At 36.2% G+C, this 14,970-nt stretch overlaps 1 protein-coding gene across 10 annotated transcripts in view; it reads right to left on the minus strand.

The window, feature by feature from the left end:
• Positions 1–14,970, minus strand: part of PPHLN1 (periphilin 1) — a 145,842-nt gene that overhangs the window by 122,455 nt on the left and 8,417 nt on the right. For 8 of the 10 annotated variants that reach the window (XM_086713627.1, XM_086713632.1, XM_086713626.1 and 5 more), the window contains 2 exons: positions 13,193–13,235; positions 10,343–10,434 (listed from right to left, as the gene is read on the minus strand). In XM_086713627.1, the coding sequence (XP_086569753.1) occupies positions 10,343–10,434; position 13,193 (93 nt within the window). In that variant the 5' untranslated portion in view covers positions 13,194–13,235. The remainder of the gene's footprint in view (positions 1–10,342; positions 10,435–13,192; positions 13,236–14,970) is intronic. The other 2 variants (XM_025930148.2, XM_025930146.2) reach the window with 1 other exon arrangement.

Raw genomic sequence — 14,970 nt, forward strand, 5'->3', positions numbered from 1 at the left:
CTCTTTATGTTATGAGATTGTTCAAATATAAGTACATTATTACCATCTCACCTCTATAATAGGCATCTATTCCTAAGGAAAATTCTATATTTATATGAAAAGTTTTAAGGAAATAAAGATGACTGGAGCAATCTGATGAAGCCAAGACTGTATTTTCAGAAAGTCCCTATCTTATCTAGGAATACCATGCAAGGATTTTTCTAACAAAATTCATGATGAGAAGCAAAGATTTCAGAATTTTTCAAAAGCTTTTTTTAATACAAAAGTTCAAACAGTATTTTATATTACATGCAATGCTGGACATGATTGGAAATACCATCAGAGTTTGAAATTCTCCTACAAACTTACATGGAGCTATAAACATGTAATTTTCCTTTTTAATGTTTATTTATTGAAAGAGCAAAAGAGAGAGAGAGAGAGAGAGAGAGAGGAGGAGGGGAGGAGCAGACAGAAAGGGAGAGAGAATCCCAAGAAGCTCGAAACCACAAACCATAAGATCATGACCTGAGCTGAAACTAAGAGTCAGAAGCTTAACCAACTGAGCCACCCAGGCGCCCCGTAATTTCCCTTTCTAGATGCTAACAGAAATACACAAGGCTTCAGGTACTGATACAGTTGGAGTCTTCATTTTAGAAATATCTTGGAAAATAATGGCACCATTATATACAAACCAGAAATAAAAACTGTAACTTCTAAAGACTACCTTAAAAGATTAAGGATAATAGAATCATTTTCAATTAATTTAAAAACAAACCCAATGGAATCAAAATATTTCTATTATTTAAAATGCAGATATTTCGGGGGCACCTTGGGTGGCTAAGTCAGTTAAGCATCTGGCTCTGGATTTCAGCTCAGGTCACGATCTCACAGTTCATAAGATCGAGCCCTGGGTGGGGCTCTGGGCTGAAAATTCCGAGTCTGCTTGGGATTCTGTCTCTCCTCTCTCACTGCCCCTCTCCCCACTTGCGTGCACTTGCTCCTTCTCTCTCTCTCTCTCAAAATACATAAAACATTTCAAAAAATAAAATGCAGGTATTTCAAATCTTGAGTTTGGACATATAATCTGAATTTACCTCAATGAAATCAATTTTCGTTGCTTCAGTTCATTATAAAAATTTGTACAGTGCCCCATTAAAAAGATCAGACCATATCAATTCAATTGTTGCTTATTTATACCATGTACCAATTTTCTATGGCTGTTACTAAAATTTCCAAAAATATGTGTAAAATTCTTTCAGATTTGCCCCTCCAAAATTAGTGTTAATGTTATGATCAGTCAGACCAAAATTAAAAAGTATACGTAACTCATTAAAAAAAAATTTTAAGCCTATTTTACTCAATCATGATCTATTCTCACAGGACGTAGAAAGCAACAACTTGCATATACATACTTTTTTGAGAAGTTATAGGTCTATGAAATTTACACATTCACATAGGTCCCTATGTAGGGGGTAAAACGATTCCAACCATTAGGGCTTCTGAGTTTCTGAAACAAGGATTGTTCACAGTTTTGCTTTTGCTAATGAAAATTTGAGCAGGTTAAGATACTTATCAAATTAGTTTTGCAATTTTTAAGTCTGAAATGGTGATTGTGTTTTGTTATGAAATAAGCAATTATTTCTTAATTTGCTATAAATTCCAATTTAATAGAACTATCTCTTATGACTAACACTTTCATTTCAGTAAGTAAAAGCACCAAGTTTTGTTTCATTCAATATTTAATGTCAAATTTCCCACACTAATGTTTAGTCTCTTTACTAACTGGGGGCAAATCATGAGGATTAGCATGTTTCTTTAAAAAGTTTTCCAACGTCAGGGGTGCCTGAGTGGCTCAGATGGTTAAGCCTCGGACTTCAGCTCAGGTCATGATCTCAAGGTTCCTGAGTTCGAGCCCTGCCTCAGGAGCTATACTGACAGCTCAGAGCCTGGAACCTGCTTCTGATTCTGTGTCTCCCTCTCTCTCTGCCCCTCCCCCACTCACACACTGTCCCTCTATCTCTCTCTGAAAAATAAATAAACATTAAAAACGTTTCCAATGTGATTACAATACTTGGCACAAAGTCTAACAAAAAACATTTAAAGGAAAAAATTTAATAGACAAGCAACTCCTCTTAAGCATCTTTATCATTTGGAGACACACACTAAACTATTTATTTACATTTGAAATAGGGTATCTTGGATTTACTTCAAAATAATCTGGGAGAAAAGAAACTGGGGAAGGCACAGACAAAACAAGATGGACCAAAAGCTGGTAACTGCCACTTTGGATGATTTGTCCATGGGGAGTTCATTTTGTTATTTTGTCTACTTTTATATCTGTGATATATGTCCTTATAAGAAAGTAAAAAGCAACTAAAACACACAAAACTACCAGCAAACTAAGCATGACAGCATGTAAATAATTCATGCCATTACTGCCTAAAACAATCAACTTAGTATGAATGCAAGCTTCATGGGCACAGACACCTTGGTCTTAATTCACTGCTCTATTCCCAGCACCTGGAACAGCACTTGGCACATAGTAAGCACTACGTACCTGATACACGTTCTACTGTGTTGTATCAATTTTATGTTACTTCTGGCATCACATGTTTTTTTACTAGAAAAGTACCACACAAACCACACATACCTAAAAAATTCTACTACACAGGCTGGTGGACTTCTTTCAAAAGCTTGAGATTCCCTCACTCTGATCCCTCATATTTTTGTGACATGCATTTCAGTAACTATTCATTTAATTCGCTCACTGAATTTTCAAAGAAATATTGGTGTTTTTGCATTTCAATAGCTTTGGGGAATAATGGGTCAGATATCTGAAATTGGAACTGCCCCAGAAAATAAGGACACAGTGTTACAGAATGTAGCCAAGAACTGATCCTTCCTCTCTGGAAATAATAACAAAAAGAAAGTTCTTGCAATTCTGTCAGACAAAAAAGGAAAACACCTTAGGGCATACACAAAGGAACGTTACTAAATCGAAACTCAGCAAATGAACACTTAAGATTTTACGTTTCACATGTGTAATTTTCACATTTAGAAAAAGTTGAAAAAAATATTGCACTTTAATGATATGAATATCCATGTAGTTAATGAAAAGCATACATACTGTTGGCCAGTTTACTCTGAAATATTTCAAAAAAATTAGATGGATTAAATAGACGGATAAAGGACAGATAGATGGATAAATATACAATAAAGCATGTTTTCATCAAATGTTAATAGTTGAATATTAGTGAGTAAATGAGAGTAATGAGAAAAAAAGAAATACAGTAAACTTGCTTTTCTATTAGAGAAAAGAATCCAAATATACAAAATAAAAGACATTACTTTCCTTTTTCCCAGCCACTAATGATAGGGAGTTCCCACTTTTTAAAGGATTAACCAGTTTTATATTTAGAAAAAAATAATAATCTGCCTTTTCAAAACTTAAGTTTTTACGGAAGTATGACATACATACAAAATGTGTACAAATCATAAGTGTACTTCTGGATAAATTTTCACAAGGTAATCACACTGTGTAACTACCACCTGTTTCAAAAAACTAAACACACTTAGTACAGCAAAAGCCTTCCTGTGCTTTGTCCCAGTCACTACTTCCCTCTCCCAAAAGTAACCACTTTATTGGTGAATTCTGCCTATTCTAAAACTATGTAACAGGAAATACAGGATATATACTCTTATATTTAGCTTCTTTCTTTCAGTAGGATGTTTGTGAGGTTCCTACATGTTGCTGCTTTTGCAATGGTCCATTCAGGTCCATTCATTCTCACTGCTGTGTAACCTACACAATTAATTTATCTATTCCATTGTTAGACATCAGATTGTGGCCAATTTGAGCTTTTATGAACAATGCTGCTTGTGAACATTCTTGTACAAATCAGTGATATAGCAATATGATCTTTAAAATAACATAAGATGATCTCTGCTTTGTAAGCAAATATTTTTAAGCTTTAAATAAGTTATATTATTAGCTCCAAAGTCAGGAATTATAATTTTACTAACTTATATTTCTGTTCTAGTGTAATTTATCAAACGCTTTTCTAGCCTAAGGATTTAGCAGGTCCTTGAAATCATATATGAATATAAAATTACTTTTTCACCCAAATGCAGCAACAAAAAACCAAATAATAGCAATTACCTATAGCTTCATCACTTAACAGAAATCACAGATATTTTCATATCATGTCATAGCTGTTGCAGATACCTCAAAATCTATTTATTCTCATTATTTTGAAAATATAGTAATGAAACTTCACCTAGCTCTTAATATTTATTGACCTAAAGTACATCTTACTACATCATAAATTTGCTTTTTAATAGTTGAGAAATATTCAAATATACATGTAAATATTGAAATATTCAAATATATTCAAATAGAAGTCCTTTAATTCTGTGTATTTCATTTTACAGTTTTAAAAACGCTACTCTAGGGGCGCCTGGGTGGCGCAGTCGGTTAAGCGTCCGACTTCAGCCAGGTCACGATCTCGCGGTCCGTGAGTTCGAGCCCCGCGTCAGGCTCTGGGCTGATGGCTCGGAGCCTGGAGCCTGTTTCCGATTCTGTGTCTCCCTCTCTCTCTGCCCCTCCCCCGTTCATGCTCTGTCTCTCTCTGTCCCAAAACTAAATAAATGTTGAAAAAAAAAATTAAAAAAAAAACAAAAAAAAAAAACGCTACTCTAGGGGTGCCTGGGTGGCTCAGTCGGTTAAGCGTCCGACTTCGTCTCAGGTCATGATCTCACGGTCCGTGAGTTCGAGCCCCGCATCGGGCTCTGTGCTGACAGCTCAGAGCCTGGAGCCTGTTTCAGATTCTGTGTCTCCCTCTCTCTCTGCCCCTCCCCCGTTCATGCTCTGTCTCTCTCTGTCTCAAAAACAAATAAATGTTAAAAAACAAAAAACAAACAAAAAAAAAAATGCTACTCTAAAAAAGGGATCCATAGGCTTCCCCAGACTGTTAAACGGATCCATGGCACCAAAAAGTTTAAGAAACTGTGATTTAACTAAAATGTAGGTGTAACATAGAAGGCAAAGGGATAATTTCCAAGAGCCATCAAAGGCACATAAAATGAAGGGAAGGGAAGGCTTTAAATTTCTAACCAAAATAAGATCAAGTTCACCAATAAAAGTATATGAGTCTTGAGGAAGGAGATGTGGGAATACAGAAGAATTTATAAACTAGGAGAGATTGGGGGAATATAGGGACCAATCTAATGGAATTAAGATTTTTTTTTTCAAAAAAGGAAAGGAATGAGGCTATTAAAAGGTCTGGGCAGTTTCTGTGCCCTCAGGAGAAAGGCAATCTAGGTTTCTCCCCCTCTAGGAGGAACCAAGTAGCCAGAGAATTTAGGAAAGTCAGATTTACCTTTAGGCACTTAGAGACAGTTGAGTGAGTACCTCTAGTCTGATTTCAAATGCACTTGTGGTATAAAACATATCTGCTTCCTGCTGATGAAGATATTTTATAAAGAAGTCTGTTTCACATTTATACACATAAATTATATAAAAATGAAAATGTTTGAATTTGTTTACTTTTACTACGATATCCTCATCCATTGAGAACTTCCATAACCTATCATTTTTACCTCAACTCCTGTCATCATCAGCAACTTCAGTGTTCACCTACAATCTGCATTTCTTAACTCTGCATAAGAGTCACCTGATGAACCTTTACACAACACTGACGTTCAGATCCTACCTGCAAGATTAGGGCTTAATTATCTGGATGGGCCCAGTATTTATGTCACCCAGCTCTTTGGGTGACTTCAATGTATGGTGAATACTGAGAGCCTCTAATCGAAATCACTGATCCAAAATCTAGCCTCCAAGTTTTTCTGATCTCAACTCCAATAACCTTCACCCACCCTCTATTCCCACCACCATCCACTGAACTTTAATTATCCAGAACTGTCCTTTCTTGGCAACTCCACACTCCAAATACCAATTGTCTATCTTTCTGTCATTCTCTGGTGTTCAACCTCACTGAGCTTTTCCTGTCCCTCAACCCCTCACTTCTTTCAATCCACTATCCCTCTCACAGCCTTAGTTCCTTTCTGAAATAGCCCATTACACATATTACCTCAATAATTCTGAGTCAGAACCTTCATTATTTTCATCTTTCTGAGCCTACCACTCATTGTGCAATCTTAAATCAATACAACAACCTGCTTTCTCCACTCCTAAACTGGGCTACTTAGGTAATAAAGTGCACATTCCTGTAGACTGGCGCCCCCATAATTTACGGTGCACAAGCTCACTGCTCCATCATCAAGTCTTTTTAAACACCTCTGGTGAAGAGATACCAACAATGGCTATTCCAAATTCAATGTGGCCTCAAGTCTCCCTCTACCTTATCCTAGGAGAAAACAAAGGCTATTAGGCATGAACTTTCTCAAATCCATGATCACACAATGACCTAACTAGAGATCCAAAGCACCCTTCTTATTGATCTTAGGACACTGATAAATGGATTATTCCCATCTTAAAACTCACTGCTCTCCCACTTGGTTTAAACCAGGACTGGTTTAAAGGAATCCCCCTGCCTGGCAATAGCCTACAGCCTCCTGGCAGGTCCCTCTGCCTCCAGTCTTTAAGCCAACTTCCACTGCAGTGTGTTCTATAACACAGCAAGCATATATAATGCAGAATGGTGTAATAAACATTTTATATCACAACTTTTTCCATGTATGATCACAAATATTTCCCACTATTGTCTGAAATTACATTTTTCTCAGCTTAGTTAACATACAGTGTAATCTTGGCTTCAGGCATAGAACCCAGTGATTCATCATTTACATATAACACCCAGTGCTCATCCCAAAAAGTGCCCTCTCCTTAATGCGCATCATCCATTTTCCCCACCGCCATCAATCCTCAGTTTGTTCTCTGTATTTAAGAGTCTCTTATAGTTTGCCTCTCTCTCTGTTTTTATCTTACTTTTCCTTCCCTTCCCTTATTATCATCTGCTAATTTTCTCAAATTCCACATAGGAGTGAAATCATGTGATATCTTTATCTGACTTATTTTGCTTAGCATAATACCCTCCAGTTCCATCCACATTGGTGGCAAATGGGAAGATTTCATTCTTTTTCATCACCAGAGTAATATTCCATTGTATATATATACCACATCTTTATCCATTCATCAGTTGATGGACATTTGCACTCTTTCCAGAATTTGACTATTGTTGATAGCATGGCTATAAACGCTGGGGTGCATGCGACCCTTTGAATCAGCACTCCTACACCCTTTGGATAAATTCTTAGTAGTGCAATTGCTGGTCGTAGGGTAATTCTATTTTTAATTTTTTGAGGAACCTCCACTGTTTTCCAGAGCAGCTGCACCAGTTTGCATTCCCACCAACAGTGCAAGAGGGCTCCCCTTTATCCACAACCTCACCAACACCCGTTGTTGCCTGAGTTGTTAATTTTAGCCACTCTGACTGGTGTGAGGTGGTATCTCATTGTGGTTTTGACATGTATTTCCCTGATGATGAGCGAAAGGATGTTGAGCATCCTTTCATCCATCTGTTAGCCATCTAGATGTCTTCTTTGGAAAAGTGTCTATTCATGTCTTCTGCCCATTTCTTCACTGGATTATTTGTTTTTCGGGTGTTGAGTTTGGTAAGTTCTTTATAGATTTTTTATATTAGCCCTTTATCTGCTATGTCCTTTCCAAATATCTTCTCCCATTCCATCAGTTGCCTTTTAGTTTTGTTGATTTCCTTTGCTATGCAGAAGCTTTTTATCTTGATGAGATCCCAACATTTTTGCTTTTCTTTCCCTTTCCTTCAGAGATTCTGTATATAAACCTCTGCCTACACTTTACGTCTCCTAAAACATTCCATTGAGTTCTATAAATGTTGTATCGTTCAACACTCAGAATTGTTTTGAAGATTAAGAAGTTTATATATAAAACTAGCAAGAACTAGTTACATGTAATTATAGTAAGTTACCATTTAAAAGTCATCCCCTCTCTTGGGGCTCCTGGGTGGCATTTCAGCTCAGGTCATGATCATGAATTCAAGTCCCGCACGGTCAGTGCAGAGCCTGCTTGGGATTCTATCTCTCCCCTTCTCCCGCTGTCCCTCCCCCATTCGTGCACATGTTCTCTCTCATGCAAAATAAACTAAAAAAAAATAAAATAAAAAAAAAAATAATCCCCTCTCTAAATGAACCTGATTTTATCATTTGGAGTCATGTGTTACATGAAGGAAAAAAAAAAAGTAATTCCTCAAAATTGAAAACAAACTAAAACATATCCATCCATATATCCAGTTGGTGACGTAATCACACAGAAAATTCTTTTAAGTATCCTTGAAATACAAATTCCTAGTGGGATATATCCTTGAAAAGGTAGGGGTCCTAAGAATTTTTTTTTCTAAAGTCATCCCTTTTCCCATCCCTGCATTAGTCTCACATGTTTATCTCTATTACTTGTTTGTTTTTCTAGGTAAACTATAAGGTAATTTTATCAAGTTGAAAAGAATTTAACTATAAATAAACCTGGAGGGGTGTCTGGTTGGCTCAGTAGGTTGAGCATCTGACTTCAGCTTAGGTCATGATCTCACAATTCCTGAGTTTGAGCCCTGCATCAGGCTCAGCACAGAGTAGCCTGTTTTGGATCCTTTGTCTTCCTCTCTCAGTCCCTCCCCGGCTCACGTTAGCGTGCTTTCTCAAAAATAAACAAACATTAAAAAAAAAAAAAAAAAAAAAAAAAAACCTGCAAAGAAAGGACACACAGTAATAATTAAGTCAACCCATTCTGAAATATGGTAGGCCTCTTCACCTTGTCAATCTTTTATCTTTTTTTTTCTTCTTTTGGTTGTCAAATGATCCTTTGTTGAAATATTTTTCTTTGTAGTTCTTAACTAGCTGGCATTCCACTGTACCACTATTGATATCATCTATGATGTCATGAGTCTGCCAGCCATCAGCACTGCAGCCCACAGATTGGCCAGTTCCCAGGATCTCTTTAATGGTCCCAGAGAGTTCTCTGGCTAAAGATGGGTGCTGCATCTGTCAGGCAATGTCGACAATCTCATCAAAAGTGGTATTTCCACCGTGCTTAATGTTTTTCTGCTTCTGTCTCTTGGTGATTCCTTGACAGCTTTGATAATTAGGACAGAGGCAGAAGATACCAATTCAATTTGGGCCTTTCTGCTCTGAATGGTCAGTTTCACTGTAATCCTCAGACCCTTCTAATCACGGGTTACCGTGGTGATGTCATCACCAACCTTTACTGGAGACAGACGCAGGGGGCTGATCTTGGGGACCAGGGCAGACATGGTACCAACTTCCCCACTGGTGCACCTCAGGTATACACTTTGATCACTTTGGGACTGGAATCTCAAACTTTGGCAGCATGGTGGAGGCAACTGGGGTCAGGATGAACCCAGATTTAGGACAACTGCACCTTCACCTCCTCCAAGCCAAAAGCCAAAGAGCCCATCTTTCATCATTTTAGATCAACCCCCACCTACGTTATAATTGAGGCCAAATGACAATGCTGAATGTGACATTACCAATCTGAATAGGTTGTAAGATTTACTTCAAATATAGAAGTAAAAAAACAACATATAAACAAATATTTGTTCCCTATGATAGTGTATAATGGATCCATAATATATCTACATACCATCACCACAACCCAAATCCCCTGATGCTTAGAATGTGTCTGTGCAAAAGTTTAAGACTGACAGCTTCTTGACCTTCTACAAACATTCCTTTGGGTCTCTGCAGAGGATTTTGGGGAAAGAGTACATATATTCATTCAATAAACGCTGAGCTCCTACTATGTGCCAGGTACTAGATGGTGCTGGGAATACAATAATAAGCAAAATAGCAAGCTCCTTGAGAAAAGGTCTCATTAAAACTTCCCAATTCCCAGAGCAACAAAGAGACAAACAGTAGGACAGTACACCAGAAGCTGCCTGCCTGCCGCTGAGCTGCCCCTACTTTTTAATTTCACTTTTTAATGTTTCCAATTCGCAAACATTTTTAGGAATAAAGAAAAATAGGTGACAGCTAATAGTAGGAGCAGATGCTCAAATACTCCTTCATTAACTGATGGTCTACCTTTATAAAACCTCCATTTTCTTTACAAATTCAATTCAATATAAAAACTTACCATTTTAGAAATTTATTTCCATATTTAGAAATCTACATAAATGAAATATTGCCTTTTATTTTCAAACTTTTAACTTTTAAAAGATAAACTTAATGTGTCTATATTTCAACCTAAACTGGTAAATTTTTGGCACTTAAAGATTTTGTTAGGAGGCCAAGCTTTGGTGTACAAAATTCACTTCCATACTAGGTTGCGAATTATTCTACATCATTAGCAACTTACACTGGGGTGACTTCGAGGAGGTACTCGTTCTCTTGGAAGTCTTTCATAGTCATATCGTCCCTCAGACCACATTTCATCTCTTCTGTAAGCCACTAAACAAAAAGGAACCAAAGAATTACAGTTTTTATGTTTTTAGGAAGTAGTAGAGAAGATTTAAAGAAACAAGTAGTTATTTTCCAACCAGTATTTTCCAGAGATACTTAATGAAAACAATATAAGTGACCAAAGGAAAAAAAGAATGATTAAGGCAATTCTCCCTCCAAATAATTTTGAAATGTTCTTTTAAAAAAAAATATAATAGAAAGCTCCACCTTCCATTTTGAAGGCTATTTAAAGCTTCAAAGAGCTGTTCCCATCAACTATAGTAAAAAGATCCCTAAGACCCCAAATATTTCTTCATTCTCATAGTAAAAATTAGAAAAGATTCATTCTCCTGAATAACTTAAAACTCTGATCAGCAAGCAATGCTACTCCTATTTCTTGGTGGATGGTTTCTATAACACTAAGTTTTTTGTTTTTCTACAGTCTTGGAGCTTATCTCCTCTATATGTTCAATGAAATGGTTAACCAAAAAAAGTGTTAAAAACTTTAAGTGTTAAATCCTATAAAAACACACTCAACAAACCCCAAAATAGAGCACTCTCAATTTTGCTTTTAATACCGTAGATTTATTTTAATGCAAAGACACTCTCATAAAATTTGAAATTAAAAGTTCTATCAACATTTTTCACATTTAGGGTGCAGAGAGAGGCTTCCTACTTTGAGAGCTTATATGTTCTGGGTGGAGGGCTAATGCAGGAAGAAGATGAGAAAAGGGTGCAGGAAATAGCTTGAAGGTCATTTCTATGAAATCGCAATACAATAGATCAGTGGTTGGCAAACTTCTTTGTAAAGGATCAGACTAATATTTTCAGCCTTGCAGGTCACAGGTCTGTCATAACTACTCAATTCTACTGTTATAATATGAAAGCAGCCATAGACAATACATATAAATGTAGCAGTGTGGTCATGTTCCAAAAAATTTTTTATTTACAAAAACAGGCAGGCAGCCCACAGGCAGCAGCTCAATAACCACCAGAGTCGATGAGAAATGGTTAACAGGGCAGAACCAGGAGAAAATGAAGCAGGTTCTGACCCAAGAACTATGAACCACCTGATATGTAGAAGGATGATCACGAGCAAGAACTGAAAATGGGACTGGTACTAACTCAGGGCCTTTTAGTACATACAAAATAGAGCAACAAGTCCAGCTCTAGTCCGCAGAGTTGTGAAGAAGGAAAATTTCTCAGAGAAGATACATGTCAAAAGATTTTTGGTGGCTCTTTATGACGTAGTAACCCTAAAGGGGAAAAAAGAGATGACATCCCATCTTGGCAATACAGAATTCTATGGTCTAAGAAAAAAACAAAGCCTAAAAGATGAGGGCAGTATTTTTTGACACTATCCATAGTACAAACAATCTTAATTTTCTCTGTAAAAACAAACCTACAATATTTTCTAATACAAATAGGCCCAATAAAATGAACTAATGCCAATATGCCTAGAAAAATCTTAAGTCGCAAATTAGCTCTAACATTAATCAACCTGAATTCCAGGTCCATAATCAGATGTCATTAAGAATGTTATTTCAAAGTAACCAATATTTTAGGTACAAGACCTGATGGAAGCTTGGAAGTTGAAATAAAAAGAAAAGAAATTGTCAAAATTACTCCACCTATCCCACTTTTACTGAATCCATCATTTATCCTACTTGAGAGACAGTACAGAGAAAAGCAGCAACCAAATGAAACCAAATCACAGAAAAAAAAATGAACACAAAAGAAAAATGCACAAATGATATGAAGTCAGTTCACAAAAGAGTAAATACAATGACTCAATCTTTTGAAAAGATGCTCAACTTTCTTCAAAATAAGAAAAATGAAAACGAAAACTATAATGGAATACTAATTTTCACCCAAAGCTCTGCAAAAATCAAACTCCTTTGACTAGAGTAAGAAAAGCAACACTCTCCTATATTAACAAAACAAGTATACTTTGGTACAGACTGGGAAAAAAACTGGCAATTAATATTAAATATTAAATGCACATATGCTTTGACCTGGTAATTCAACTTTTATGTATACTTCCATAGGTGAACAGCAAAGACTGAAACCAACCTAAAATGATGGTCAGGAGGGTACAGAATAAATAAAATGTTGTACATTCATACAAAGGATCATTATGCAAGCCATTTCAAAGAAAAGTCACCCCACATATAATATAGAAAGAATGCCGAGATACACTGGTAAGTAAGAAACAACAAAGGGTAGATTAATATGTTGAATATGCTGCCACTCTGGGAAAATATAAAGACAGGGTATGAATATATATGCACGTGCACAGAATACTTCTGGGAGTATAAGCAAGAAAAGGAACAGTGCCTGCCACTGGGGAGAACTGGGTGGCTGAGTATAGGAAGGTGAATATTTTCAATGCATGTTTTATATACATCCTATGACCCATAACAAAAATAAAGAACTATATTTAAAGGTCTTGGAAATCGTTTAATAAGCATCTCAGTCGAAGGCACATGTGACTCTAGATCTCAGGATTTTGAGTTCAAGCCCTATGTGGGGCTTTTTTTATTTAAAAACATAAGCATAACGTGTAAAGTGATGGCAAAAACTATGAATATAAATTAATGAACTTAAGGAAAACAAGTAAAAGTAAGATTCTGTAATTAATGAAACAAAAATAAATTACAAGAGTTCTAAAGAAATGCTATACAGATTCTTAACTAGATATAACACTACGATATTAAAATTACTGGCTTCCCACAAAAAATGTAAGAATAACTACTATACTACTTACTTGAGTCCTTTCAGGAATCAAATATAAAGTTTTCAACAATCTCCTGTAGGAGGGGGGGAAAAATACAGACATAAGGATTTGTGTCTGTATAAATCAACCAATGGAGAAAAATAATTAACCCTTCATTATTTGTATAAATAAAACCCTAAGAACAAAAAGGTATGACCATTAGTAAGCCGAACTCCCTTCAAACACATTTTTAAAAATAGAAGAGATTATTTTGACCACAAGAGGCCACCCAAGTTTCATAAGAATAACCCAATTATATTAAAAGAATTCTCCTAATTTTGCCAGTTCAGAGCTGGGCAGGACAGTTTTCTTACCCTTATCTTTGAAAGAACTGCTTGAGATTTTTAAGGCAATTTTCATCTAGAATATTAAGAATGCTGGCTTTAAAATATCTCACCTATTTAAAAAAAATCTAGTATCCTTAATCTGGAAATCCCTACAGTTTTATATTGGCAATAAATAGTCCCATGTTCAAAAATCATCCCAAAATCAAGGCAAGAATCATCAACTCATCAAAAAATACTGTATCTACTAGATAAAAATTTGATAAAGAACTTTTTGTTTAGATTTGAGGACAGTTGACACCCAACATTACATTAGTTTCAGGTGTACAACATGGTAATTACACATTATGCTATGCTCACAAATGTAGCTACCATCTGTCACCATATATCACTATTACAATGTCATTGACTATATTCTCTATGCTGTGCTTTTTTACTCCTGTGACTTCATTCCAGAACTTGCACCCTGTAATCTCCCATGATGGAGAACTTTTAACACTTTCCCCCAAAAGAAATAAAGTGCACTGAGCAAGTTTAGGTAAAATGAAGACAGTAACAACAAATTAATAATGTGCATATCATGATGGAAATTGCAAATCTATGAACCAGTCTTATCTTCAAAAAAAAAAAAAAAAAAAAAAAAAGGGGGGGCGCCTGGGTGGCGCAGTCGGTTAGGCGTCCGACTTCAGCCAGGTCACGATCTCGCGGTCCGTGAGTTCGAGCCCCGCGTCAGGCTCTGGGCTGATGGCTCGGAGCCTGGAGCCTGTTTCCGATTCTGTGTCTCCCTCTCTCTCTGCCCTTCCCCCGTTCATGCTCTGTCTCTCTCTGTCCCAAAAATAAACAAACGTTGAAAAAAAAAAAAAATTAAAAAAAAAAAAAAGTGGGGAATCTAAGTCTACTCAAGCCTGTAGCTCTATCTACCACTTTACCAGAAACTCAAAGGATAGGAGTGGCTCTACTGGAAAGATTAGGCCCATTTAATTGCTACATAGAAATTCTGTGCTCACTAGCCACATGCAAAAATAAAGTTCTTTTTACAGTCTTAAATTTAGAGGTCACTCCTGATCTAGTTCCTTTTTCTGCCTGGAAGTCTACAAGACAAATAATAGAATTTTATTGTTATTACCTCAAAAGATTTCTACTTTAATTAATCAATCTACAATTTACAGAAGCTTAAAAAAAAGTAGCAAAGAAAGTCAAATTGGAAACAAAGCAGCAAGTACAAGGCAAAATTAAAAATATAATAAGAATTCAAAATAGAATGCCTAGAATATACACCATCAAGAGACAAGAGACCAATTAAATGTATTTGTGAAAGAGTTAAATATGAACAAAATGAATCAAAGCTAAAATCTGGAGATGACTCAACAAGTGGAAGCAGAAAAAAGCCAAAATAAATGTACATTTTCTGATAGAAACTTACCATTTAATGAGTATGTTGTTTTAGTTTGGGAAGATGAAAGTGTTGGATGGGAGTGATGGTTG

This window comes from Puma concolor, chromosome B4 (assembly GCF_028749965.1).
Source record: "Puma concolor isolate L17-30 chromosome B4, mPumCon1.1.hap2, whole genome shotgun sequence".
In the NCBI taxonomy this organism is placed as follows: domain Eukaryota; kingdom Metazoa; phylum Chordata; class Mammalia; order Carnivora; family Felidae; genus Puma; species Puma concolor.